General features: G+C 39.3%; 3 protein-coding genes across 3 annotated transcripts; 2 read left to right on the top strand and 1 right to left on the bottom strand.

Annotated features, from left to right (window-relative positions):
• The first annotated feature begins 2 nt into the window (after positions 1 to 2).
• Positions 3 to 7,890, top strand: tdrd6b (tudor domain containing 6b). The gene is made up of 3 exons (XM_019277865.2): positions 3 to 164; positions 2,218 to 7,379; positions 7,749 to 7,890. Exons 2-3 carry the CDS (start codon positions 2,243 to 2,245, stop codon positions 7,772 to 7,774), a joined length of 5,163 nt encoding a protein of 1,720 aa, XP_019133410.2. The 5' UTR covers positions 3 to 164; positions 2,218 to 2,242; the 3' UTR covers positions 7,775 to 7,890.
• A 1,472-nt stretch (positions 7,891 to 9,362) lies between these two features.
• ankrd66 (ankyrin repeat domain 66) lies at positions 9,363 to 11,340 on the top strand. Its single transcript, XM_010743923.3, has 3 exons — positions 9,363 to 9,529; positions 10,548 to 10,776; positions 10,956 to 11,340. The coding sequence occupies exons 1-3, from the start codon at positions 9,391 to 9,393 to the stop codon at positions 11,092 to 11,094; spliced, it is 507 nt and encodes a 168-aa protein (XP_010742225.1). The 5' UTR covers positions 9,363 to 9,390; the 3' UTR covers positions 11,095 to 11,340.
• Positions 11,320 to 23,374, bottom strand: adgrf3a (adhesion G protein-coupled receptor F3a). Its single transcript, XM_010743922.3, has 18 exons — positions 23,323 to 23,374; positions 21,262 to 21,316; positions 21,164 to 21,176; positions 20,938 to 21,060; positions 20,689 to 20,841; positions 20,496 to 20,602; positions 20,322 to 20,380; positions 19,822 to 19,943; positions 19,341 to 19,556; positions 18,471 to 18,716; positions 18,226 to 18,357; positions 15,313 to 15,427; positions 15,072 to 15,144; positions 14,523 to 14,702; positions 12,383 to 13,708; positions 12,259 to 12,300; positions 11,496 to 11,531; positions 11,320 to 11,405 (listed from the first exon to the last, which is right to left on the bottom strand). The coding sequence occupies exons 2-18, from the start codon at positions 21,307 to 21,309 to the stop codon at positions 11,352 to 11,354; spliced, it is 3,045 nt and encodes a 1,014-aa protein (XP_010742224.3). The 5' UTR covers positions 21,310 to 21,316; positions 23,323 to 23,374; the 3' UTR covers positions 11,320 to 11,351.
• Positions 23,375 to 25,253: the final 1,879 nt, after the last annotated feature.

Consider the following 25,253-nt stretch of genomic DNA (forward strand, 5'->3'; position numbering starts at 1 on the left):
TCACAATGCATAACACCGCCTGGTCAGTTTAATGCATGCATTTTAACGGCGCGCGTAATTGCGCATGCAGAGGCTTTAAAAAGTCATGTGAGTGCCCGCCCCCCCTCCTCCTGCCTCTGGACGCCAGTGATGAGCATGATGATAAGTCGCCTGCACCGAACACGGTGAGAAAATACTCTGCAAGCTGATGTTAATACTTCGAAGTTAATGAGAGATGAATGCACAAGATTAAAGTTTAGTCTTGCGCGCTTTGAAAGGCGACTTAAGCGTGTGTGTGTGTGTGTAGTGCTGAGCATGCGTCTTGGGCTGTGGGAAGTTGCCTGAGCAACAGCCCCATTTGCCCTCTCTGGTTGAGCTAAGTTGAAATTTATAATAACTTTTTTTTTCTGTTGTGGCTGCATAAATATGAGTACCCCATAATTGCTACAAAAGTTATTAGTAACCAAATTAAATCCCATAAAATGCAAACTTTGACTTTTTATGCCTCTATGGGGGCTGCACCCATGTCATACACATGACACTGTAGCATCCAAACTTTGTTGCAGCTGCAACCCCCATGGCTGTGAAGTGAAGCCTGCAGTTCCTCTTGTCGTCCACTTGAGGCTGGCTCCAGAAGTGAGTCAGTCTCCATAAGTCCCCATGTCCAAATGTCACAACTTCACAGCAGAAATAAACATGTTTACAGCCTGGTACAAAAAACTGTTTTGGTCTCTGTAGCTAATTTCCCCGTTCATGACAACTGTACTGAGGGTGAATTTATATACAACTCACCTGTTCACATTATATTAAGGCTTAAAGTTATGCAGGATTAAGAGCGTGGACGCTTTGATTGACAGGTGGGTGTGGTTACAGATGGGTTGTTTGTGCATCCAGGCGTCATTTGTCTCGCCTCAGGTCTGCAGATGATCTACGATTTTTAGATTTTCAGGTATGGGTTTATTGTCATAGGCTGTATAAAACATGGACATCGTATCTGTCTTGGTGAAACAAGTCATCTGTAATGGATCAATCAAATGAAATTAAATAAACATAAACTTGAGCCTTTATATAATTGAAACAAGTTCACCCCGGTACAGCTGTCATGGCGATGGATTATCTATAAACACCAGAACACTGGCTTCATTTCACAGCCACAGATGTTGCTGATTGGTTTCCTGTGTCTGACATGTGTTCACATAATTCATGAGTCATTCTCTTTTTCTGTAGATAGCATCTTCGGTTCATAACAGGTGCCACACCAGTCTCACTGTAACTATCAGAGTCGGAATCGATGCAAATTAAATAGATTTTGTTGCCAATATCGTTATCAATTCACTGATTAGGCCTTCACAGGTGAAACTGTTTTATTCTTAGAAAAAGAAAAGTGCATGTAGGTAACTTTCCATGGCACTGTAAGGGACATGCTGCCTGGTTAGGAAGCAGTATTTGTTGTCACTTCCCGGCAATGTAGATGCACAAGTTTGATGGCTTTGTTTTGTACTGCACAACTGTCAGAGAAACATTGTGGCATTGATGAAAGGAACCAATAAGCTCCGAGGCAATACCTGATGGATCAGATGATTTGGAGCTAGTTCTGAAGTTGTTCTCAGTTCCCGTCATTAGAGTCAAATTAGGCTGAAAGTTGATTATCAATGAGCTCGTGTATCGTGTATCGGAGGTATGGCAGAAACTTTCAATATTCCAAAACAAGGAAAACACTAACTGAAAGACACATAACGAGATCGATATATTGTCTCATTGAGTTTTTTGAAGGACTAGTACTAACTTCCACTCAGTATTTTTAGGTACATCTAACTAATATTAATATAATAATGTATAATTCAATATAATTAAATAGCACTATGACATATTAGATTACAACCATATGGATTATTTTTGGTCCTGGTGGGCTAAAGAGACCTTGAAAGTTATAGAAATACCAGAGCGGTCTACTTGAAGGTGACAAAGGTTTTCAGTAATAACCATATGACTGTAAGGAATGACATAACTTTTTGTTTTAGCTTATCTATTCAACTTTATGTACCAGTAACTCAGTAACTCTTTTTGCCATAAATGTTGTTTTAGTGTCAGTCAAATGCAAAACATTAACATTGTGTGACAGCCATTTTGACAGTTCAAGCAGATACAAGATGGTAACCAACCTGTCCTAGTTTAGTATAGTAATCAAAAGGCATATTTTTCTTAAACATTAATAGGTTAATTATTTCTATTTCGCAGGTATATCTGACCTCTGAGCTTCACAATGTGTTCGATTCCCGGGCTTCCAACGCCAGGATCAAAAGTACCTGTTGTCGTCACGAGGGTTAATCTAAACCCCAGTTGTGGTCTTGTGGAACTATGGGTTAACATGGATTATGGAAGGGAGCATATTTATGAGCAGATGCGAGAAGACATTCAAATTCCTAAAAGGAAGTTTTGTGGACTAGAAGGAAAACCGAGGGACCTCTGTCTAGTTTGCATCAGTGATACCTGGCATAGAGCTCGGATTGTATCGATTCAGAGTGAAACTTACAATGTTTTTCTAATTGACCAGGGACAGCCCCATATTGCCAAAAGTGAAAATTTAGCCTGGGGTCAAAGTGACAGTTTTCTCCTTCCTCCTGAAACTCAATCATGCATACTTGCAAATGTCCTCTCCCATGAGAATAACTGGCCTGAAAGAGCCACAAGGCTTTTGATGTCTCTGCCTGGCAAGAAGATTGAGGGACTGGTCCAACATGTGCTAATGCCAGACAGGATCATTCTCCTTGACATACCAGATGTTTCCAAGTACATTTGTAAGTGTGGAGTTGCAAAGAAGATACCAATGGATGAATTTAAATGTCTTGTACTGAAATGTCTTCATTTACCCAAAGGAGAGGACTCTGAGGCCTACCACATAACGCAGGAACAGGATCTGAAGCTTAGTTGCCAACTTGAGAAGCATGACCAATATTTTTACCCAGAACTGTTAACTGACACTTTTGAAACAGTTATTGTAACAGAGGTAACAAGTCCACAGAATATATTTTGCAAACTCCTAATTTTTTCCAAAGCAGTGAAGATATTATCTGAACAAATCCACCAGCACTATGAAAAGAGCTCAGATTTAGGAGAGGCAAAACCACAGAACTGCTGGGATCCATGTGCTGCTAGAGACCGAAATGGCAGATGGCAGCGCTCGTTACTTAAGCAAAACATGACTAGCGACGGTGCTGTGGAAGTCTTGCATGTGGATGAAGGGATAACTGAATTAGTCCCAGTTGGAGACATCAAACCACTGCATGGAAAGTTTCTGAGAATGCCAGTTGTCACATATACCTGTTCACTTGATGGCTTAAAAGATGACAGCACAGAGTGGACTACAGAACAGACGGACTACTTGAAGTCACTGCTCCTGCACCAGACTGTGGAGGCCTGTTTTAACCAGCATAATATACCTCAAGATGTCTATTATGTCACTCTCTATGCAGAAAATGCTTCATGCATAAACAATTCTTTTATAGAGAAGGGAAGACCTTGTAAGAATGAACCTATTCCGCCACTATTCTTCAGTTCACTTGAAGACAAACCATGCATTGATATACAGAACAAAATCTGTGTAAATGTTGATGGTTTACTAGAGGAAACTTTGTCAAACATCGCAAACGTAGAGGCCAGTGACAGGACAGATGATGTACCCACTTCTGGTGCGGATGGCTCAGAACGTCCAGACTTTCTAGGACAGCGCAATGGGTATCATTCAGCAGGTTTCCCCTCTGAGGTCCAGAAGCCTTGTGATGATGGTGTGTTTACTGTAGGCCGCAGTGTCGATGTAAATGTATCTTGCATTGAAAGTCTACAGAGGTTCTGGTGTCAAATAACAGAAAATGGTGACACTCTTCGACTCCTTATGCAAAACCTGCAAGACCAATATGCGTCCACTCACCCTCAGCCGCTCGTTGAGTCTGTCTGTGTTGCCCGAAATCCAGACGATGGGATGTGGTACAGAGCAAGGATCATTGCAAGTCAGCACTCCCCAGTTGTAGATGTGAGATTTATAGACTATGGCCTAACTAGAAAAGTCCCTCTGCGAGATGTGCGCCCCATTGATCCAGCTTTCTTACAGCTGAATGCACAGGCATTTCATTGTTGCTTATCAAATCTGAAGGATTCTACTAGTCCCACTGCTGTCACTTGGACTAACTCTGCATTAATGGAGAATTTTGTCGATTTCAGTGCATCGTCCAACATTGGGTTGAAATGCATTGTAAAAGCTGTAATGTCTGATGAAGAAGGTCTGCAGCTTAATGTGGTAGATATTGAAACACCATCTGAAGGTGCATGCAAGCTTCTGGCTCAGAGATCTGCACAGGATGAATCTCATGTGCCAGTTCCTCCACAGATCTCATCGGATGCATACAGTTACCCCACACACAATATTGAGGTGGGCGGAAAAGAAAAAGTGTGGGTAACCTTTTCAGAGAGTGTGAATCACTTCTACTGCCAACTGGAGAGGAATTCACATTTGTTTGAGAAAGTGATGGCAAATGTTCAACAACTCATTGGACAGCCACAGGGCACAGATCACCCACTTGGAGTTAATATGATTTGCTTTGTAAGGTACACTGATAATAAGTGGTACAGAGGTCAAGTTGTAGAAACGTCTCCAAAACTTAGAGTGTTCTTTGTGGACTATGGTCAAACCCTTGTAGTGAATGAATCTGATGTTTGCCCCATTCCAACTGAAGCAAGCATCGTCAGGTCTGTTCCTGTGCAGGCTGTTCCACTTGGACTGTTCAGTGTCCCTGCACAAGTGCCAGAGAAGGTCAACAAGTGGTTTGCAGATCATGCTATTGACTCCAGTTTGACCATTTCTGTGTTAGCAAAAGGGGCAAAAGGGAAGCTATTTGTCGAACTCTTTGATGGATCTCTAAATGTAAATGTGAAAGTTACAGAGATGATATCACAGATGATGGGACAAACAATGACTGGTCTCGTTCAGAGGACTGACCAGCAGCTCTGTATCAACACAAAACACGCTAGTGTGCCAAATGAACACTGTTTAATGCAAGAGCCAATGGATGTGTCATTAACAAGGATGGCGGAACAAAATGAGGTCCACAGCAGCAATGAAATGCATGAACTAAAGATGAGTCCACAATCCATTGCTAATGCATCTGCACAAGAGAATAAACAAGGAAATACTTCGACACTGGATGAACAAAGAAATCTATCTTTGGATGTCATTCTTGAGTACGAAGAAACCGTGTCTGCAGAAACTTTCATACAAGGTGGCCACAGTGACTTGGAAACTACACAACTTTCCCTTCCCCTTTGCCCTGAGGAAAATGTGAACTGCATGTACAAGAGGCCAGACATTTCTCTAAACAAGACAGAGGAGGTATATGCTTCCTGCATTGTTGAACCACATTACTTTTGGTGTCAGTACACAAACACTGAAGGCCTGAGCATGGTGTCGAGGCTTGCTCAGGAAGAAGGATGGTCACAAAAGGACATACCCGAGAGGTTTTTCAAGACTCTTGGTCCTGGTAGTTCATGCCTTGCTGTTTTTTCCAGTGACAACCAGTGGTATCGAGCTCAGGTAATTCGGAGAACTGATGATATACTTCATGTTCTGTTTGTTGACTACGGAAATGAGTGTGATGTTGACATCAAGAATGTGAGACCACTGTCTCAGAGTCTGCTTGAGAAGGCTCCACAGGCCTTTTTGTGCTCTTTAAATGGATTTGGTGAGTCCAAGGGCTCCTGGGACGATGGTGTTTATGATGACTTCTACAATCTTCTGGTTGATAAACCACTCAGAGTAAGAGTCTTCAATATGGAGGACCATTCAGAGATTGCGGTTCCTCAATATGCAGTGCAAGTAGAGTTTGAGAATATGGTTGTAAATGAGATGATGCAGAAATACTGGAAACCAGCTGCCACAGACCAAAATAAGACAGAAACCCTGCAAACAGAACATTTACTCCAGGAAGGTCAAATTGAGTCCAACATGACGCAGCTTAATGTTTCCAAAGGAAATGTGAACACTTGCATGTACAAGAAACCAAACCTTTCCAAAAACAAAAAAGTGGAAGTATATGCTTCTTGTATTGTGGAACCACATTACTTCTGGTGTCAGTACGCCAACGCTGAGGAGCTCAATGAAGTAACCAGGCTTGCTCAGGAAGCAGGACAGGCACAGCAGGACATAATGTTCACAAAGACACGTGTTCACAAGACTCTTGGTCCTGGCGGTCCGTGCCTTGCTCTATTTTGCAGTGATGAACAGTGGTATCGAGCTCAAGTAATTAACAGAGTTGATGATTCATTCCATGTTGTGTTTATTGACTATGGAAATGAGTCTGATGTTGACCTCAAGAATGTGAGACCACTGTCCCAGAATTTGCTGGATAATGCTCCTCAGGCCTTTTTGTGCTCTTTGAATGGATTTGACAAGTCCAGGGGTTCATGGGTTGACGAAGTGTACGAGGACTTCTACAGTCTTCTGGTTGATAAACCCCTCAAACTAACAGTGTTTAGCATGGAAGACCATTCAGAGATCTTAACTCATCAGCATGCAGTGGAAATAGAGTGTGAAGGAGTGGATGTAAACGCAGCAATGCAGAAATACTGGAAACCAGTTGCCAAAGAACGTGTTTTGATAGAAAGCCCACAAAGAGAAACCTTCCAGCAAGATGGTCAAACTGATGCCAACATGACAGAACATGTTATGTTAGAAAACCCTCAAACAGAAGACTTAACCCAGAGTGGTCAAACTGAGTCCGAAATAAAGCATCTTAATGTTAATACATGCATGTACAAGAAGCCAAACCTTTCCAAAAATAAGACTGAGATGGTGTATGCCTCTTGTATTGTGGAACCACATTTCTTCTGGTGTCAATACGCCAACACTGAGGAGCTCAATGAAGTATCCGGGCTTGCTCAGGGAGCAGGACAGGCACAGGAGGACACAATGTTCACCAAGACTCTTGGTCCTGGCAGCCCATGTCTTGCTCTGTTTTCCAGTGACAACCAGTGGTATCGAGCTCAAGTAATCCGCAGATTGGACGATGCATTCTGCGTTCTGTTTATTGACTATGGAAATGAGTCTGATGTTGACATCAAGAATGTGAGACCACTGCCCCAGAGCCTGCTGGATAAGGCTCCTCAGGCCTTTTTGTGCTCTTTGAATGGATTTGATAAGTCAGAGGGCTCCTGGGATGACCAAATCTACAACGACTTCTACAATCTTCTGGTTGATAAGCTACTCAAACTGACTGTTCTCAACATGGACAGCCATTCAGAGATTGCAGTCCCTCAATATGCAGTAGAAATAGAGTGCGAGGGAGTGGTTGTCAATGCACAGATGGAGAAATACTGGAAAGGACTGGACACGGAGACCAGTGTGGGATCAGGTTAGTAGACTTTTGTATGAATCCCATATTTATTAGTTCTTTAATGCCATTTAATCTCGTTAGTGGAGCAGGATTAAGAGGAACATTGGGGGTCATTGAATGAACAGACACAGCTTGTATTACTATTTCTATATTGTTTGTCTTCTTTGAAAATGGGAAAGTTAATACATGTCATGATGATTTAAAAACCTACTGCAGTAACATCTTTTCATTAATATCAAACTGATTGGTGAATTATTGATCTAGATATGTAATTCCATGCCAGTATCGTGGAGTAAATTCTGATGAATATTGAATGATTAAAAGCACCTTTTTTAAATTAGAGATGTTCAAATTGTGCTCTAATCTAAATGTGTTTGTTTGTTTCAGCTCTGGACCCAGATGAATACCCATGAAATCCAGTTCTTGACTTTTGTGAACGGACAATTCGTGTTTGTCTCGTTAGAAATTAAGTTACTAAATGAAGATTGTCACGTGGTTATTTATGTCAATAAACCTTACACTACTTACATCGCTGAGTAAGGGGGTGCATTTAAAAAAAAGGATATATCTTTATGCCATGCTTTTAAAAGACCTTTTAGAATAATTAATGAGACAAGACAATAAACATAGATGTTTTTAAAGTTGGATTACATTAAATACATCTCCAGTTATATCCAGTTATAAGACTGTGGGTAATCTAAGAATCTTATTGAGCTATTAGATGTGATGGATTGATTGTCATTACAGTCAGATTTATTAATTTAGCTGCCAAATTGATTATTAAGGAACTGGTTGTGGAGAGAAGGATGCTCCATAAACTTCTCAGCATCATGGACAACAGCTCACATCCTCTATACGTGACCTCATGAGCAGATTCAGTCGAAGACTCCTGCAACTCCATTGTAAAAAAACACCTTATGACTCCCCTCTATGCAGAGAGGAGACCTATGATATTTTTGGTATAGACATATATAATAAATAGACTTTAATCCTCTAAAACTCAATGATGCAGGACTTATGCATCCATCCGATTGAATTACATAGATTTAATATAAATTAATATATCATGAGAAGCAAGTAATACAATGTATGCAATAAACTCAATGTGCTTCCACTACACAGTAACCAGGATTATGCGTTCGATATTAATAAAGCCAATTTGTTCGCCCCGAACCCAACAGCGAAGTCAATGCAGTCATTTCGCTTCACATTAGGTTTGTTAGTTAATTTATATTAAAACAATTTAAATCAAATGGATGGAAAATTAAATATTTTCTTCAGTGTACTGAGTCACTTTGAACTTATCTACCTCTAAACCTCTAATCCAGTGGTTCTTAACCTGGGTTCGATCGAACCCTAGGGGTTCGGTGAGTCGGTCTCAGGGGTTCGGTGGAGCCTCCGCCCTGGAATTTTTTATACCATTTGTTACAACATATCTTTGTGAGCAATCGTTTTCGAGGATGCTGGACATAAAAACTAAGAAAAGGAACAGACTTTGCTGTGAAAATGACATGAGGCTGGCACTTGCCAAGGTGAAGCCACGCATATCTGAACTGGTCTCTCAAAGGCAACAGCAGAAGTCACACTGAGGTAAGTTGTTGTGAGTCCATGCACTGTGTTGGTTTTGTTATTTGAACAAGGTGATGTTAATGCACGGTTAATTTTGTGCACCAGTAAAAAAATAATATTTTATTTTTTACTAAAGAAGGGTTCGGTGAATGAGCATATGAAACTGGTGGGGTTCGGTACCTCCAACAAGGTTAAGAACCACTGCTCTAATCTATCTGTAATATGATTTTAATTCTTCATTCTCCGTGTTAAAACTTAATTCTTTCTCCACTATATTAAATGATGTTTTAATTATAGTAAATTTAGTATATTTCACATAAACTTGTGAAGTTTCACTCAGACCCTGCTTTCCACCCCACATGTACAGCAGGTGGCAGCATTGCCGTTCACAGGGTTTGGGGTTTGAAGGGTTTTGGGTTTTGTTGCTGATCGGCGGTTGCCGGGCAACCTTTGTAACGACATGACCGAGTTGCACCAGGCGGCAGCAGCGGGGGACTTCGATCGGGTCGAGGAGATCCTGGGGCAAAACAAATGCAATCCCAACCAGAGAGACATCGACTGGAGTCACAAGACGCCTCTGCACTGGGCGGCAGCTAAAGGTGAGTATGATGGATCCGTGACGTCATCATTTCACCTGACACAACCTGCAGGTGTTAAATGTCGTCACTATGACACCTGACACCATTCAAACGCTGCTTGTCGACACTATAAAAGGTGTCCAAAACGCTCTGAACGTGGACAAAGTCATGCATTTTGTCCACCTATGGGGACTTTAATGATTAATAATAATATAGGCAAATTATCAGCTGATCAGAGCTGAACTTACTGATCTATTTTGTTCGCCTAGATTTAAACTAAACTTTTTTTGCTACAGTACATCATCAGAAAACATAAATATAACACTGTATAATATTATAATCCAAATTTGTGTTTAGCAGCTGTTCAGTAGTCATCTGTTTAGTCCATATCCTGAAAAAACTCAAACTTATTTTTATTTAGATATGTGACTGCTATCATTTTAATAATCTGTTTGATTTGTGAAGAGACCTTGGGTGTCCTGAAAGGCGCTTTAAATAATAAAAAATATATATTATTATTATTATTAAAAGACCTGTCAATCAACCTGGGTTTCTTTCCAAGGTGTTGTTCCAATAAGGTGGGATTTTTTAACTATTAACCATTTTTTTCATTATCGATTCTTCGATGGATTGTTTTTTTCAGTTCAGTTCAGTTTATATAATGTCAAAAGATGTTTACCTCAACGTCAAACCTCAAAGATTTAGCTTTTATACTGACATAAAACAAAGCAATTCATCACAAACACTGAAAAAGCTTGAAACAGGACATGTTTGATGTTTTAAATAATTAGAATAATTAATCGATTGTTAAATTTGTTGCAGTGACTTTTTTCTGCAGATAGATTAATTGTTAAATTAATTAATTGTTTCACCTCTTATACCCTTTGTTTACATTCGGACCGTTGAATTGTGACTTTAATGTGTGTGACAGGTTAAATCTCTTTCTTCCATCCCCCTTGTAGCTGTAACACAATAAGAACTCAGCTTCTTAAATGCTTGTGTCAGATCACACTGTGATGCCTTTTCCCCCTCGCCACAGGACATACAGAAACGGTCAGGATCCTGATCGAGCATGGAGCCAGGCCGTGTCTGAGGACGGAGCATGGATGGACCCCTGCCCACTTTGCTGCAGAGTCTGGTCGGCTGGCCGTGCTGCGCCTGCTGCACTCCCTCCACGCCCCTATAGACAAGGAGGACTGCTGTGGAGACAGACCAGCGCGCATAGCTGAAATATATGGACACCAGGACTGCGTTCGATTCCTTAAAAAGTATGAAACGAAGCCCAGTTTTCCAATTCCTGATTTTATTTTAATTCCTTGATTTTCACACATCATGGCTTAAATTAACTACACAAAGCTTTTATTTCAAATATGCAGTTAAAAAACAACAACACACCAAATTATAATGACTTTAAACATAAATGAATTCACCTGTTTGTATGTTGCAGAGCAGAAATTGAGTGCCAGGCCTACCGAAAGATGGCAGCCCAAAAAGAGATTTCACTGGACGATACGGACGAGGAGTGGGCAGAACAAGGCAAGGAGAACGAGGAAAACAGGATCTCAAACAGTAACATTCAGACATGAACACAGCAAAGTGTTTGGACACCCTTCAATTAACAGTGTTTCTGTGGCATTTCAGTGCTTTAGTAAAGAAAAACATACAGTATTGCTGAATCCACATTTGTCATTACCATAGTTTGATTTAAAGATGAGAAACACCGTAACAGTTCTACGAAACAAACCTTACAACAACAACATTGTATGTACAGTGGACTTACAAATCGCAGGTAAATAAACCAAAATAAACAACCAAAGAGCAGTCGAATCAGAGAGTGGATGCTTTATTTCTGGATTGATTCTGACTTTGCAGAGCTTTCGGTAATCGATGATGGACTCTGGGGAGCAGAGGAGAGATGGATGAGTAAAATCAATCAGTAGACATCGTGGCGTTTTGCATGCGAGCAAACCCAGTTTAGTGAACTTACGTTGATTTTGAAACGATTCAGCAGAGCTTCACGGGTCTGTCAAAATAACAAAATTTAAAGAGACACAGTTAAAAACATTTTTAATAACCCTATATAGATATCCACACCTCTTTGTAGTTCATAACATTTCTAGTTACACACGAAAACTCTTAAAAAAAGATTTGCCTGTGACTGTTTTAGCATGTATAGCGCCCCCAAAAGTGCTGCCAACCAGCACGTCTCGAACTCACAGCATAACATGTTATATTTCATTTGTTTCATATGTACTATACAGACTATTTCTTAGCCAGGAGGCACCACGGTGATGACAAGGTCAACTTAACGCCAGCTTAAGAAATGCTTTTGCTGACCTTCAGTGGTTTAACTCCTCACCTTGCTGCAGTGATGTCAAAGTGTACTTCAGGGTGTTTCAGTACACTATGACAACTCTGGTGGGTGTGGATACAGAGCACAGATTGCTGTCATTGTGAATCCCTTAACGGGCTGTTTTTACTCTTGTTGCAGTTATCAACAGCCACGAGAATTCAATGAAACCTCACTTCATCCAGGTTTTTCGGGTGTTTCGTTTACCCTGTTGCTCAACTAGTGTCTCTAAATCCGCTTACATTGTTCGAAATGTGGATGCTTTGAATTCTGGTCTATTAAGGCCACCTTAGTTTGGTTGATATGATTGCAAAATGGTGATTTAAGAAAAAATGAAATGAATGAAAAGTGCATTATGATTTACGTTGGAAATTTCTTTGGCGATGTAAAGCTGCCTTACCATTTTATCAAACAGGCATGTGGTTAGCAATATGAAGAAACCCTGCAGATGAAATGACAGACGTTACCGTGCAATAAATACTTTTACTGCTCTGGATGTTTAGTGAAGATTATATTGACCATACCTGGAATGCGTTCAGCGCGGTGAAGATGTAATTGATTGCGAGGGCCAGGATTCCAGACGTGAGGTCGACAATCATCACGGCAAACCCAAAGATCCAAGTCACACCAAAGATTGGAGTCAGAAGGACGACTGACCTCATGACAGTTACAAGAGCCTTTTTTTCAGTGCTATTAGATGTTTTTGCAAACTGAGGGTGATGCAGAAGCTTCATGATTACAACCACCATGGAGAAAATGTTGATGAAAACAATTATACCGACTGGTATGACAAATGTATGGATGGACCCTACCATAAACCCATCATAAACCAGCCAACAGGTCTCTTTACTGAAGTATGTGTTCTCAGAACCGGCCTTATTGGTAATAAACGTGATAAAAACAATAAGCATGGGGCACACGTAGCCCACAAATAACGAGTATCTCAGGTAGACTTTCTTGCTCAGTTGATGTAACGGGAAAGTTGTTTGATGAAGAAGCGTGGTACTCAAACACAACATCCAAAAGAACATGGCCAGGTAACAGAAATGCTTAAACAACACAACAATCTCGCACCAGATTACCGAAATTTGACTCGGCTCAGAGGACGCTAAAAAACAGGAATCAGCAATCAGCAAAGTTAGAGAAATGTTTACATGGGCAGTGTGGCGCAAATATAAAGAATTCGTCTTGACTACAGTGCTCCAGACAATCAGTTCTATTGTAAGACTGATAATGAGTGATATGACTGATACTGACAGTCCAGCGTAGGTTATCTCAGTCATGTAAGGGATGTCGATGGGATACTTTGACATTAGAATGGCAAATGAGGACAAATGGGTGCAAATGCAGCGTCCTTCATCATCAGGACCACCCCATTTGCACCCTAGTGACGACCAGCTATTGGTCGTGTTGTCCCATGACACACACTGCATCTTAACGTTGCGAGGTCTCTTCTTGGTTAATGGGAAATCAATTTCAATCGTGACTGAACTTGATTTCCTTTCAGCAGTGGTTGACACAACAATGCTGTTCGGCTGGTAATCATCATCTTTGTTAGGCAAATAAGAGTCCAGCTCTTTAAACCCAGCTGTTTTTACACTGCCTGGGTCCTCACTATCAAGAAGGATTGTGACATTGAACACTTTGTTCTCACACTTTGACCCCTTTGAGCAATTTTTTGCGGCTACCTCTAAATTTTTCTTTGTAGTCGTACTTTGTATGTCTGCCATCCTAATTATTTGCTCAACAGAATCCAGATATGTCCCAGCTAATGAACGATTTTCAGTCTTTGTTTTCCATGTATCGGCAAGAGACTTGTTTAGCAAATTGCTGGATGATTCCAAAAAGTCCTGAAAAGAAAGAAGCTTTGTTTTAATTGCAGTTAATTCAAGTACAACATGTCAAAGTTAGAAAATTAATTATGCAACGGTATAATGGACGAATACATGGAAAATATGCATGTTTGGCAATATTTACAATGAATATTGACACAAAATAATCATTAATGACAGCTTTAAAGTCATCCTTAAGATTCTTGGTTGACTTGGTTGATTTGACACTTGAGGTTGGTGGGAACAGTGGTAGTGATGAGGTTTATTTATTAATAATACTACTAGACTAGACTAGAAATTCAGCTCAAAGGCAGCTGGTGAAACTGTTTCACCAAAGAAGTCAGTCGATAATCTGACATTTTTTATCATGCCTTGAGCAGCTGGAGTCAGATTTGATCTGTTTTCCCACAGAAATGGCAATAAGAGCAGCTTCAGAGTCAGCCACCTGACATATTTCCAAGTGAAACGGGAGTTGGGATGGAAGATATCTGTTATAGATTGTTGTGAACCGCCCACGTTGTATCCAAAATGAAGCCCAGGCAAACAGGTGGCAATGTTGGCGGCAAAACTAAAAACATCATTACAATGTGAAGCAGCAGCAGGAAATGTTCAGTTTGCATTAGCAGTAACCAATGAACTGCTTAATCAGTAATGAGGTTACGCTGGATTGCATGTATGCCTCGCAAAGACAATCCTGCAATCCACCAACAATGAAAACTACTATATAGAGAGAACATTGAACATGAATAGTATCAAAACAGGGTTTAATTTCATCAGAATCTCAAGGGTTATAACTTCAAACTGAAAGAGTAAGTGATTCGGTAATACTTACATTCGTCGATGTACTATTCGGCTTCAGTTGACTCTTTTTACTCAAAGTGGAAAGTACTTCAATAGTTGCATTCATGTTGGCGAAAGTGTTGATATTCTGTGTGTTATTTGTGACATTCCCAAGGAGGGAAAACACGTCTGCAGCATTTTCTTGTACATCGCCAAGTCCAATGTCAATAATCTGTAACAACAGTGATAATTTATGGGTGATGATTCATTCTGGCTACTTTAATGTTGCTCTTTATTCTCCTACTGTGAGTTGTTTTCAGAATCAGAATCAGAATCAGAATCAGAATCGCTTTATTGGCTGAATTTGACTCCGGTTCAGTGTGCTCTTAATTGTACATACATATAAAAGACAAGGGACATGACAGGTAGACTCAAAAAACATAACATAAAAAACATTAAACATAAACATAGACATAAAAATAAACATAAATATAGATATATATGGACATGTGTATCTATCTATAGACATTTGCAAACTGGGTAAAGGACTGATGATATTAATTGATGGAGATCTTATTATAGTGATGAAAGTTAGGCTTACATTTGCTTTCTGCAGCACGTTGTCCACGGCCTTGTTTACACACGATGAAGTCTCAGGTCCCCATGTCGCATCGCTGAAACAGACAGTTGATTAACAACTAAAACTAATTTATTTCAGCTCCTCAAATTGAACATTTGAAAGTTCTGTTAGTCCTGCTTACTCTAAGAAATTGCGGCAACCATTCTTCAATATTTTTTAGAAAATATATAGACCAAATTATTAACAGATTAATCAGCGTTACCTGTTACATTTCCTTTTTCTTTCTCCAGGTCCGTTATCCTTGCATTTTAACACTGCAGTGAAACCAGCTTTGGTGTTCTCCCAGTCACCGTTTGCTGTACAGAATTTGTCGCCGTCTGTTTTCAAGAAAAATTAAAGTTTTAGATTCATCGTTTGTTTTACTAAAGTCACATTTTTATGAAAATATATGAGATGTTGGAGACTATGTGGAGAAAGTAAAGCCAATCATTTCATAGACTAGAATCAGACAATTCAAGAATTTCTGGAATAGCTGAGTTGATTTTGTAACACCACTGAGGACAGACTTTATTTGGTAAAAGCAATGTATCTTATGGACCCTCTTTGGTTCTTGTTACAAATTTTAAATGTTTATTGTTCACAAGATCGTGTTCCGCATCGCCTTCCACCAGAGAAGAAAGGACTTTAAAGGAGGGGAATGAAAATGAGGATAGAAGTGAAAAATGTACTCATCTCTAGTCTACTGAACTTTCTAATAATGCCATAAATCAAATATGGAGTTATGTCGGAGAAACCAAAGTCACAGGATGCTAAATGCTTCCACATATTTGCATGTTTTCTGTTTTTCTTGGGCAGCTAGGGAGGGACCTTTAAAGTGGTCCTATTAGCTGACTCCTGAGCTTCAAATGAAACTATACCGAGACTGCGGACAGTGTCCGAGATCAATGGGAGCCAGTTAGACGACAGTACAGAGGTGGTTTTCCTGCTGGATTTGGCTGCTGGCATCCCAAGGCTGATTTAACTATCCTGACCTTAAAGCTATGGGTCCACCAGGAAATAATGCAAAGCAATGAATACGGCTGTGTGACTTTCTCCATAAGAACTGTTTATTTGAGGATTTTCAGTCAGGATTTAGAGTGCTTCATAGCACAGAGACCGCATTAGTCAAAGTTAGAAATGACCTCCCAATGGCAAGGACTCATCTCTGTACTTGTCCTGTTAGATCTTAGTGCCGCATTTGACACCATTGAACATCAAATTTGCATCAAAGGAACCGCCCTAAGCTGGTTTAAGTCATATTTCCTATATCGATCTCAGTTTGTTCACGTCAATGATGAATCCTCCATGCATACCAAAGTTTGTCACGGACTTCCACAAGGTTCTGTACTAGGACCACTTCTATTCAGTTTATATATGCCTTCTCTAGGGAACATTATTAGGAATCATTCCATTAATTTTCATCGTTATGCTGATGACACCCAATTATATTTATCGATCAAGCCTGATGAAACCAATCAGTTAACTAAACTCCAAGCATTCCTTAAGGATATAAAAAATTTCTGATGTTAAATTCAGACAAAATGAAGTTCTTGTAATTGGACCCAAACACCTCAGAAACTCTCTTTCTAGAGACTTAGTTACTTTAGACGGGATCACCCTGGCCTCGAGCTCCACTGTAAAGAATCTTGGAGTTGTTTTTGATCAGGATTTGTCCTTTAACGTCCACATAAAACAAATTCGAGGACTGCATTCTTCCACTTACGTAACGCCAAATCAGACACATCGTGTCTCAAGTGGATGCAGAAAAACTAGTCCACGCATTTGTTACTTCTAGGCTGGACTATTGTAACTCTTTGTTATCAGGCTGCTCTAATAAGTCTCTTAGGACTTTGAAGTTAATTCAGAATGCTGCTGCACGTGTTCTGACAGGAACCAAGATCAAGATCAATCTCTCCATTTTGGCTTCCTGCATTGGCTTCCTGTTAAATCTAGAATAGAATTTAAAATTCTTCTCCTTACACACAAAGCTCTTCATGGTCAGGCACCATCATATCTAAATGAGTACCTTACTACCCCTCTAGAACACTGTGCTCTCAGGACACTGGGTTCCTTGTGCTTCCTATAGTTTCCAAAAGTAGACTTGGAGCCAGAGCTTTCAGCTACCAAGCTCCTCTTCTGGGGAACAAACTACCATTTTGGGTTCGGGAGGCAGACACGGTCAGTGTAAGTTAAAAGTAGACTTAAGACTAGAGTTGTCACGATACCAAAGTGAGTAACCACAATACTATACCAGACAAAGTAAATTTTTTTGAGCAAAATTAGTGGGACTACTGATGACGATGCTGTGGCAGACTCGCCACTCGGGCGGGTGGTTTGTTTACAAGGGAGTAGCATGCAGTGAGAAGCCAGGAGTAGAGGAAACTGGCACCGGTAGTATAGTAATCCACAATAGTACCATCGTGTAGAATTTCTAGTATAGTAGGAACTGTTGTGATTCGGCACTGCGGGGTACCGTGAGTATCGTGGGTATCGTGCAAGACTTAAGACTTTCCTTTTTGATAGAGCTTATACTTAGGGCTGGTTCAGTTATGCTGCCATAGGACTCAAAATCTTCATATCTCCATTACAGTTTATAGTTAGTTAATGATTTGCTGGTGCTGTGCATCTGTGTCTCTCTATCTTCATTGTTATTGTACAATATGTTTTGAAGTTTTTTTTTTAGGGTCTAAGGACAGAGGGTGTCACTCCCTGTACAGATTGTAAAGCCCTCCGAGGCAAATGTACTTTGTGACTTTGGGCTATACAAATAAAATTTGATTTGATTGGATAGGCCGAGCAGCTCGGGGACTTTAGGGGTATTTTCTTTATCAAATATAATCCGTTTTCCCCTGAATCAGTGAATGAGGTTATACAGTTGTGTTCTTGTACAGTAATCAGTGAGGCCAGAACTATCTCAGGAACACTCTACACAACTCAGCACAAATCATCCGTATTTTATCAAAAAAATCTGATTAAGAACATCCGACCATATCTGCAAAATGACATTTTTGACATTGCTGGACCAAATATTGGCGTAATGCTGCCACATAATGCTAAACATATGTTATAAAAACACTTCAAAACACAGATTATGACTTCATAAGGACTAATATTAAAACTTAGACTTAAAACTTACCATATATGATGTTGATATCAGTCGAAGCGTTTCTCGTTTGATTGCAGCTGTTCACAAACGAGCAATTCACTTGTGGCGGTGTGGTTGGTTTGGGATCACATTTAACAACTATTCGAGCTTTATAAATTCCATCTGATAGGATCAGATATGCATGTCATGTATTTTCATAATAAGTTGGCGCACGTTTAAAAGGCAAATTTAAATTTAAATGAACAGGAAAAGAAGACCACTAAACATTTACTTACCTTGGTGTATTGGTTGTGTTACTGCTGTTTTTTGGCTGCTCCACTTCACAACATAACTTTCATCACTGTTATCTATATTACACTGGACTGTTAGAGTGACGCTTTCTTCATCCTGACACGATGGAAAACTTGGACTTGTGGTGATGGCAATGTTTGGCTGGAGGGCTACGTCCATTACACCGCTGGCTTTGTGAGTTATGGTGAAAGAATTGTTTGCAGACTGTTCATAGATACACATGTACTCTCCTAAGGAAAAAAATAAAACAGGGATGAGCATTAAAGCCACTATATGTAAAACCTCTATGTGATTATCAGTGGTGGAAAGAACTAAGTATATTTACTTCCCTACATTTATTTAATCATTTTTGTGGCTCATGACTACAAAATATAAAATACCTAATAAATTATCATTTATAAGCTCCACTTTTAGCACTTGCAACATTGGCATTGACAACAATAAAGGGTATTTAATATGGTTTTGTATGCATTTAGAGAGTTTGGGTCTGACCCAAGCAGCAAAAGCTGAGAAATGAAATGCTACTGTAAGAACTGCAGTTCCTCAAACGTCCACTTGAGGCTGGCTCCAGAAGTGAGTCAGTCTCCATAAGTCCCCATGTTCAAATGTCCAACTTCACAGCAGAAATAAACATGTTTAAAGCCTGGTACAAAAAAACAGTTTCGGCCTCTTATCTGTTTTCACGACCTGCAGTTTGCATGGGGTATTTTATTTTGAAAATCCACCAGATTCTCTATGCTTTTTCTGTGCCTGGCTCAGGGTGCTCTGTGTTAAATTGACACAGGCTGCTCGCGCTGTACTTTAAAAAGTACTTTGTAAATATAATGTAAATATAGTGGCTGAAACAGATATACCTTCCCAGAGTGCATCAACGCCTGTAATTGTGACTGTGGTCCTCAGTGTTTCCTGTGTCAACGTTGCTTGTGTGCCATTAGTTATGAGTTTTGATCTTTCCTTTGATTTCAACTGCCACCTTGGAGAGGTCTGCAGGTCATGTTGTACAGTGCATTCGAGCTTTTCCGTCTTGTTGTAACACACGGGGCCTTTTGGTATTTTTAAATGGACAACACCTGCAAAAAACAAGAGTTGAATCAGTATGGAAACCACAAATCAACTACATCCAGAAGGTATCTGAAAAACCGTTCAGGTTCCATGATACCTTCATGGTATTTATCCTCTGAGCACCATGAATGGACAGAAGTCCAATCCAACCTGAATGACTGATCAATAATGCACAGTACTGATCATTAAGGAGGACAAAATTAAATGAACTGGACTAAAAGAAGACAAACCACAGTTAAGATTAGTGGACACATGCACCCTCTGTTTTATTACCTGTAGTCTCCATAGAAAGTGGTCCTAGAGCCTCAGACAGATCTTTTGATATACTTATCAAAGCTTGTGGGTCGACAGCTTCGGCAATGCTAATAAGAAACTCTACGTAGATGCTTCCAAGTCTTTAGTGAAGAGAAGTAAAAAAAAAAATTTAATTAGAAAAAACTTTTTTACTGTATTATTTTACCGTAATAAAACTTTTTACGCATAACTTTTTCTTATATTACAGTAAGAGGATATTTGTACTGTTGATTGATTGGCATTTTATTCCATATTTTAAAAAAAAGTAAAATATGCCATTAAATATTACAGTGTTTTACTGTAAAATCAACAGTCTCTAATATAAAACACTACTTTTATGCTGTATAAATTCTCTTAAAATGCCGCATGAATAAAGGTTTTGAAACATGACTGTTTACTCATATTTCATGCCATATTTTACCGTCATTGTTTGGCAGTTGTTCACTGTAAAATCTACAGACTTTTTTTTAAGTACGTACCTGTATCGGAGAATTTCTAAGTTGTTAAATCCACTCAAAGTGCTGTACATCATTTTCATCTGAAAGGCAACAACTCTCAACACTTAATACATGTTCACACACGAGTATATTATTAGCAAATGACAATAACTAAATTAAATAATGTGCTGTTTATTCATACAACTTTGGTTTTACCTCTGTCGTCACATTGTTGCTACATTTTTTATACTCCACGGATGTTTTCTCATTCAGACAACTGGCATAGTTCAGTACATTCAACTCCATGGACCCGTTGATGGTCACTGTGAAGGAAAAAAGATGTCAGTGTTGTACGCACTGATACACAGAAATACACACACATGCAAACAAAGTGAAAATGAGCAAATACCTGAGGTGTTTGAAACACATGCGGTAGCCTTGTCTTTGGAGAAGGTGCATGTGTCTTTTTGACAACATTCAGTTTTAGACTCACAAGATTTATCGCCCCATTTGTGGAGCGGCTCGCAGGTACACTGCACACCGTTCGTAACATTCTGACAGACTGATTGGAAACAGGTATCAGTTTCTTTCACAGTTAAAATCAAGACATTCAGCACTTGTGTGTATATATATATATATATGTATTAAAGATGTTTACTTGTTGTCTTTTTAAGGTCGCTGACTCGCACATTGTTGTTGTTGTACACAAATGCTGTCGATAGGTTTCCGATTGCGTTTTTATCTATCTTCAGTTTGAAATAATACATTTGTGTTGAATTGGCTGAAACATGTAAGACAGACAGACTTCAGTTTTCATGCAATACCTTTTTTTAAAAATGTCACATTTAAGAACATTTTCAAACTCAAAATACAAAGAACTTTACCTGCTCCAGAAGCCTGTGAAAGTCAAAAGAAAATCACTTAATCGAATGCCATTTTTAAATTTTAAGATCTGATGTGTAATCTTATGATACTAACGTACCTGAGAGATGTTTAACCCCAGGACATAAATCAGTATAAAGAGCCACATGATGTCCCTGTAAATAATGAATAACATGAGAAGTCGTCTGTTCTGGTGAAGCTGCACATCACATATTTACCTTTTTATCTTAAACATTTTGCCAAGTCTCTAAAAAAAGACAAACAAATAGAAGTCCTGTTTTATATAAACGGCTCATAATCACAAGATCTGTCCTTGATTCAGATTCAGAGAAAGAACTGCCCTGCTCCTTTCATATCTAACAAAGAAAACATACATTTTTTCTCATGTACTGTATATTCTGAGGTAACGCTCAAACGTTTTTGTTTGCACCTGCACAGAAATGCCTTCCCAGACCGGTTCTTATGTAAGCAATTAGTTTTAAAGTAACATTATGTAACTGATCTTAAATAATTTTGATGCAACACTGATGAATGATAGCTCCGTCATTCCCACTCTGTGTCCTTTCAGGCTCTGGGCTAAGTGTGAGTCACACCACCAACTACTTGTTGATTATATTTTATGGAAATATATATTTGAAATTCAAAAACTCTGATGTCCTCCGCGTGCTTCACTTTAACTCGACAAGTAAACTGCTGCAAACTCCAGCTGCTATCATCAGCTCAGTCTGTTAGCCGTGCTGCTTGAACTGTGAGGGGCCGAGGGGGCAGGAGGAAGGTAATGCTACGCTGTAATGTAACTTGACTGGTACTGAATTAAATTACTTGCAGAGTGTGGGTAATGGTAAAGTTTCTAACATGCAACATGGTCACTTTTAATGTCCGCTTCAACTGCACGACAACGAATGTGTGACACGTCACCTCACTGTTTTACCTCATATCATAAAGAATGCACATAGATATCATCAGTTTAATTATGGCAATTATCTAACTAAACATGAGAAAGATGATCTATAAAATGAATATGTAAAAATAAGAAGAGAAGTAAGGAGAGAGTGGCAGAGCAAGAAGCCGAAGCAAGACTAACTCTGACTGACTTTTGCTCGGTATAATTAAAGGCTGAAAGACAGATGCCAAGCTGGGCCTCTTGCTGTTGGACTAGAAAACAATATCAGCTGGCTGCTAAACTTTGATGATAAGTTATATAATCATAATAAGTACACATGTCCATATTTACCACAGTGGTATTGCGGCAAAATGCAAATTTCTACACAATGATGCTTTAAAACTGTTGCTATCCAACAAAAGCTAAAATAATAAAATAAACAAATATGTACAGTGCACGGGTTCCGATCATGACTTCTCGACGTTTTACCATTTTGAACATGAACGGCAAATATCAAACTGAATTCACCTTTTTATACCCAAATTTGAGCCAAGAAGTCAGAAATTAATCAACTAACATCGAACCACTAAAACTAACTTTTCTGTTCAGGAATGCAAGTAAACAACTATAATTTGACATCTTAATCATTAATCAAATCAAATAATAATGTGCTTTAATATTTTTTGTAAAACAGTAAATTTGAAAATTCATGGATAACAATAATAATTATTATGTTTTAGCATTAAAAATGTCATTTGTTCTTTGGGTGAGTGCCTGGGTGTGTTTTGAGTCAGTGGAGCACAGAGACGCTTTTGGTTTTCAACCTGCTGATAATTCGACAGAAAGTCAAATGAGTTGAACCGAGCTGACTCCTGCGTCCTCTGTGCCACGCCTGGTCGAGTTCAGGCACCCTTAATAACTCCACAATGTATATAATATCTGTTAAGCACTGTATATATATATATATATAAAAAAATCTGCTCAAGCTAATAGAAGTTTAGACAAACCAGGTGAGTTTCTGCAAACTCAAATGTTAAATATATAATTGCTTATTCTAACTATTCATGGATTATAATACCCATTTAAATTCACAAAAATTTGAATAATAATACCTTCATCAACAAAGAAATATTCAATAATGAACTAAAATATTTGTGTTTTGATAGAAAAGCACTTAAATTTAAATATCTATTATAACTTTAAAACACATAAAGTGTTTTAAATTAAGACATGCATGTTAATGAAAGATAGTGACTAAAGAAGTAAAGATCAGCTGACCTGTTTGTCTTGGATTGGATCAGTGGTACATCACGTTAGAAGAACCCGTCTGTGTCCACAGAGGCAGCAGCAGCACACTGATGGAGATCTTTCCTGCTGCAGCTTACATGGAAATGAAACGCACTGCCTGTTTTACTGCAGCAGGTCGTCAGTGTCCGTAAAAGTATACCACAGGTGAATATGCAAATAAAAACAAACAGAAATGTGGTGAAAGCTGGGATCATGCAGACATTAGAGATATTTGACGTTCGGCTTGCTACAGCAGGGGCGCCGCCAGGAATTTTGGGCCCCATGACAAAAAAAAATCTAATTGGGCCCCCCCCTGTCAGTCGTTGGAATAGTCCTTCCTTTCCTTTCCTATAGGCGCCCCTGTGCTCACAGTGACATTATATCATGAATGGTAATTTCTTTATCTCAAACAATTTCTTGAAACAAAAGCTACACCACAACAAAACATTTAAACGTCTCAGTAACTTGTCGATTGTTACAAGTCGACTTATTACAACCTGCTGATGACACTCCATGACTCTCAGCGCTCAGTGGTAACTTCCCTCTGAGTACATCCTGGTACCAGGTACTGTTGATGGATTGTTAGGCGTTGTCTTGGTGTCATGATGTCCAAATGTGGACAGCATGATGTTTAAATGCAAATGCATGTCGTTAAAGCAGAACGTTGGATCGTACTCCCTTGTTGGTCAAATGAAGTTCACCTGTAAAGGTTACAGTGCATTTTAGGTGCACACGAATATCCCAAACTTTGTGTGGGTAGTGTATGTGGTGGCTCTGAGAGTTTAACACATGCAAACAGACACAAACATCTTCATGACAACACACGAGAAACATTGAGTGCTCTCACATTGTGAGCGTGAAGTACAGATTCGAGTCCTGGTCTTGTTTTTAATGTTTGGTCTTTCACACACTTACATAAAACAAGATGCAGAACTGTACATCAGTAAGTCCAACAGGGAGACTTTTTTAATTTGACGTATGACTACTAATTTTCTGTTTTGTTGAATTATGACCTCCGTGGTGTAAAAATGTGCACAAAGGACGTTTGTGTAGCAGAACAGAGCACAAAGACGTTCTGTGGTGTGTTATTACAGCTTTTATTGGGTGGCCAGATGAATTATAATACAATCCTTCTGTTTAAGATTTCCATCTCAACTCCAATCAAATATGAACGACATACCACGCTGTTATTATGTGCTATGTTATGCAAATGTTTTACATGAATGACTCTTGTTAACAAAGGCTACACTCATGTCATATTAGCCTCTAAATTAACTTCTGGGTTGTGCGTGTTCGCTGCATGTTGTGTTCAGTTCATCCACCTGCGTTCAAGTTCAACAAGAGCGTTCTATGTTCTCTCAAAATGTCGTGCATGGCAGAAATCCTTCCTGGAGAGCAATTCACACAGTTCATCAGTTCATCATCACTGCTGCAAACATCCTGCATCTCAGACATTTGAATATTGAAATGAAGGATTTTGGACTTACAAGTTACATATATTTATCAGCTATTTCTCTAAATAACATCAGCATTTTTTGTTTGAGTTGTAAAGGTCTATGATAGTATCTTTTATTGACTTATTGGAGATACAGTTCTGATGTTTCCTGCACCTGCACAAAGACGCTCTGTGGTGTTTAATTACAGCCTTTATTGTGTTATAGACCAGCTAGAATACAACCTGTGTACAGACTTTGCATGAGGTACTTCAAACTGCGCATGCAAATGATGTATTTTATATATTATGCAGCAGATATCGTGTGTGTTGTGTCATGCCATGCTAATGTGGGTCAGCTTTGTTTACATTTCCCTCCCCCTCACTTCCTGTTCAGAGACTAAGGGACAGTCCAGGACAGAATTAAAAGTTTCCACCTGTTCGAAGCATTGACGTGCCCATGCATAATAATTTGAGTTTAAGGCTTTAC

This window comes from Larimichthys crocea, chromosome XXIV, assembly GCF_000972845.2.
Source record: "Larimichthys crocea isolate SSNF chromosome XXIV, L_crocea_2.0, whole genome shotgun sequence".
In the NCBI taxonomy this organism is placed as follows: Eukaryota; Metazoa; Chordata; class Actinopteri; family Sciaenidae; genus Larimichthys; species Larimichthys crocea.

What these genes read in the sequence shown, in the direction of transcription:
- adgrf3a (XM_010743922.3), bottom strand. Translation starts at nt 21,309, where the DNA reads ATGTGGCTCTTTATACTGATTTATGTCCTGGGGTTAAACATCTCTCAG. An exon ending in CGTTGATGCACTCTGGGAAG is followed by an intron (nt 18,717 to 19,340) that starts GTATATCTGTTT and finishes TTTTTTCCTTAG; the next exon opens with GAGAGTACATGTGTATCTAT. An exon ending in CCGCGCTGAACGCATTCCAG is followed by an intron (nt 12,301 to 12,382) that starts GTATGGTCAATA and finishes TTTCATCTGCAG; the next exon opens with GGTTTCTTCATATTGCTAAC.
- ankrd66 (XM_010743923.3), top strand. Translation starts at nt 9,391, where the DNA reads ATGACCGAGTTGCACCAGGCGGCAGCAGCGGGGGACTTCGATCGGGTC. An exon ending in GCACTGGGCGGCAGCTAAAG is followed by an intron (nt 9,530 to 10,547) that starts GTGAGTATGATG and finishes CCCTCGCCACAG; the next exon opens with GACATACAGAAACGGTCAGG. An exon ending in TGCGTTCGATTCCTTAAAAA is followed by an intron (nt 10,777 to 10,955) that starts GTATGAAACGAA and finishes TGTATGTTGCAG; the next exon opens with AGCAGAAATTGAGTGCCAGG.
- tdrd6b (XM_019277865.2), top strand. Translation starts at nt 2,243, where the DNA reads ATGTGTTCGATTCCCGGGCTTCCAACGCCAGGATCAAAAGTACCTGTT. An exon ending in GGAGACCAGTGTGGGATCAG is followed by an intron (nt 7,380 to 7,748) that starts GTTAGTAGACTT and finishes TGTTTGTTTCAG; the next exon opens with CTCTGGACCCAGATGAATAC.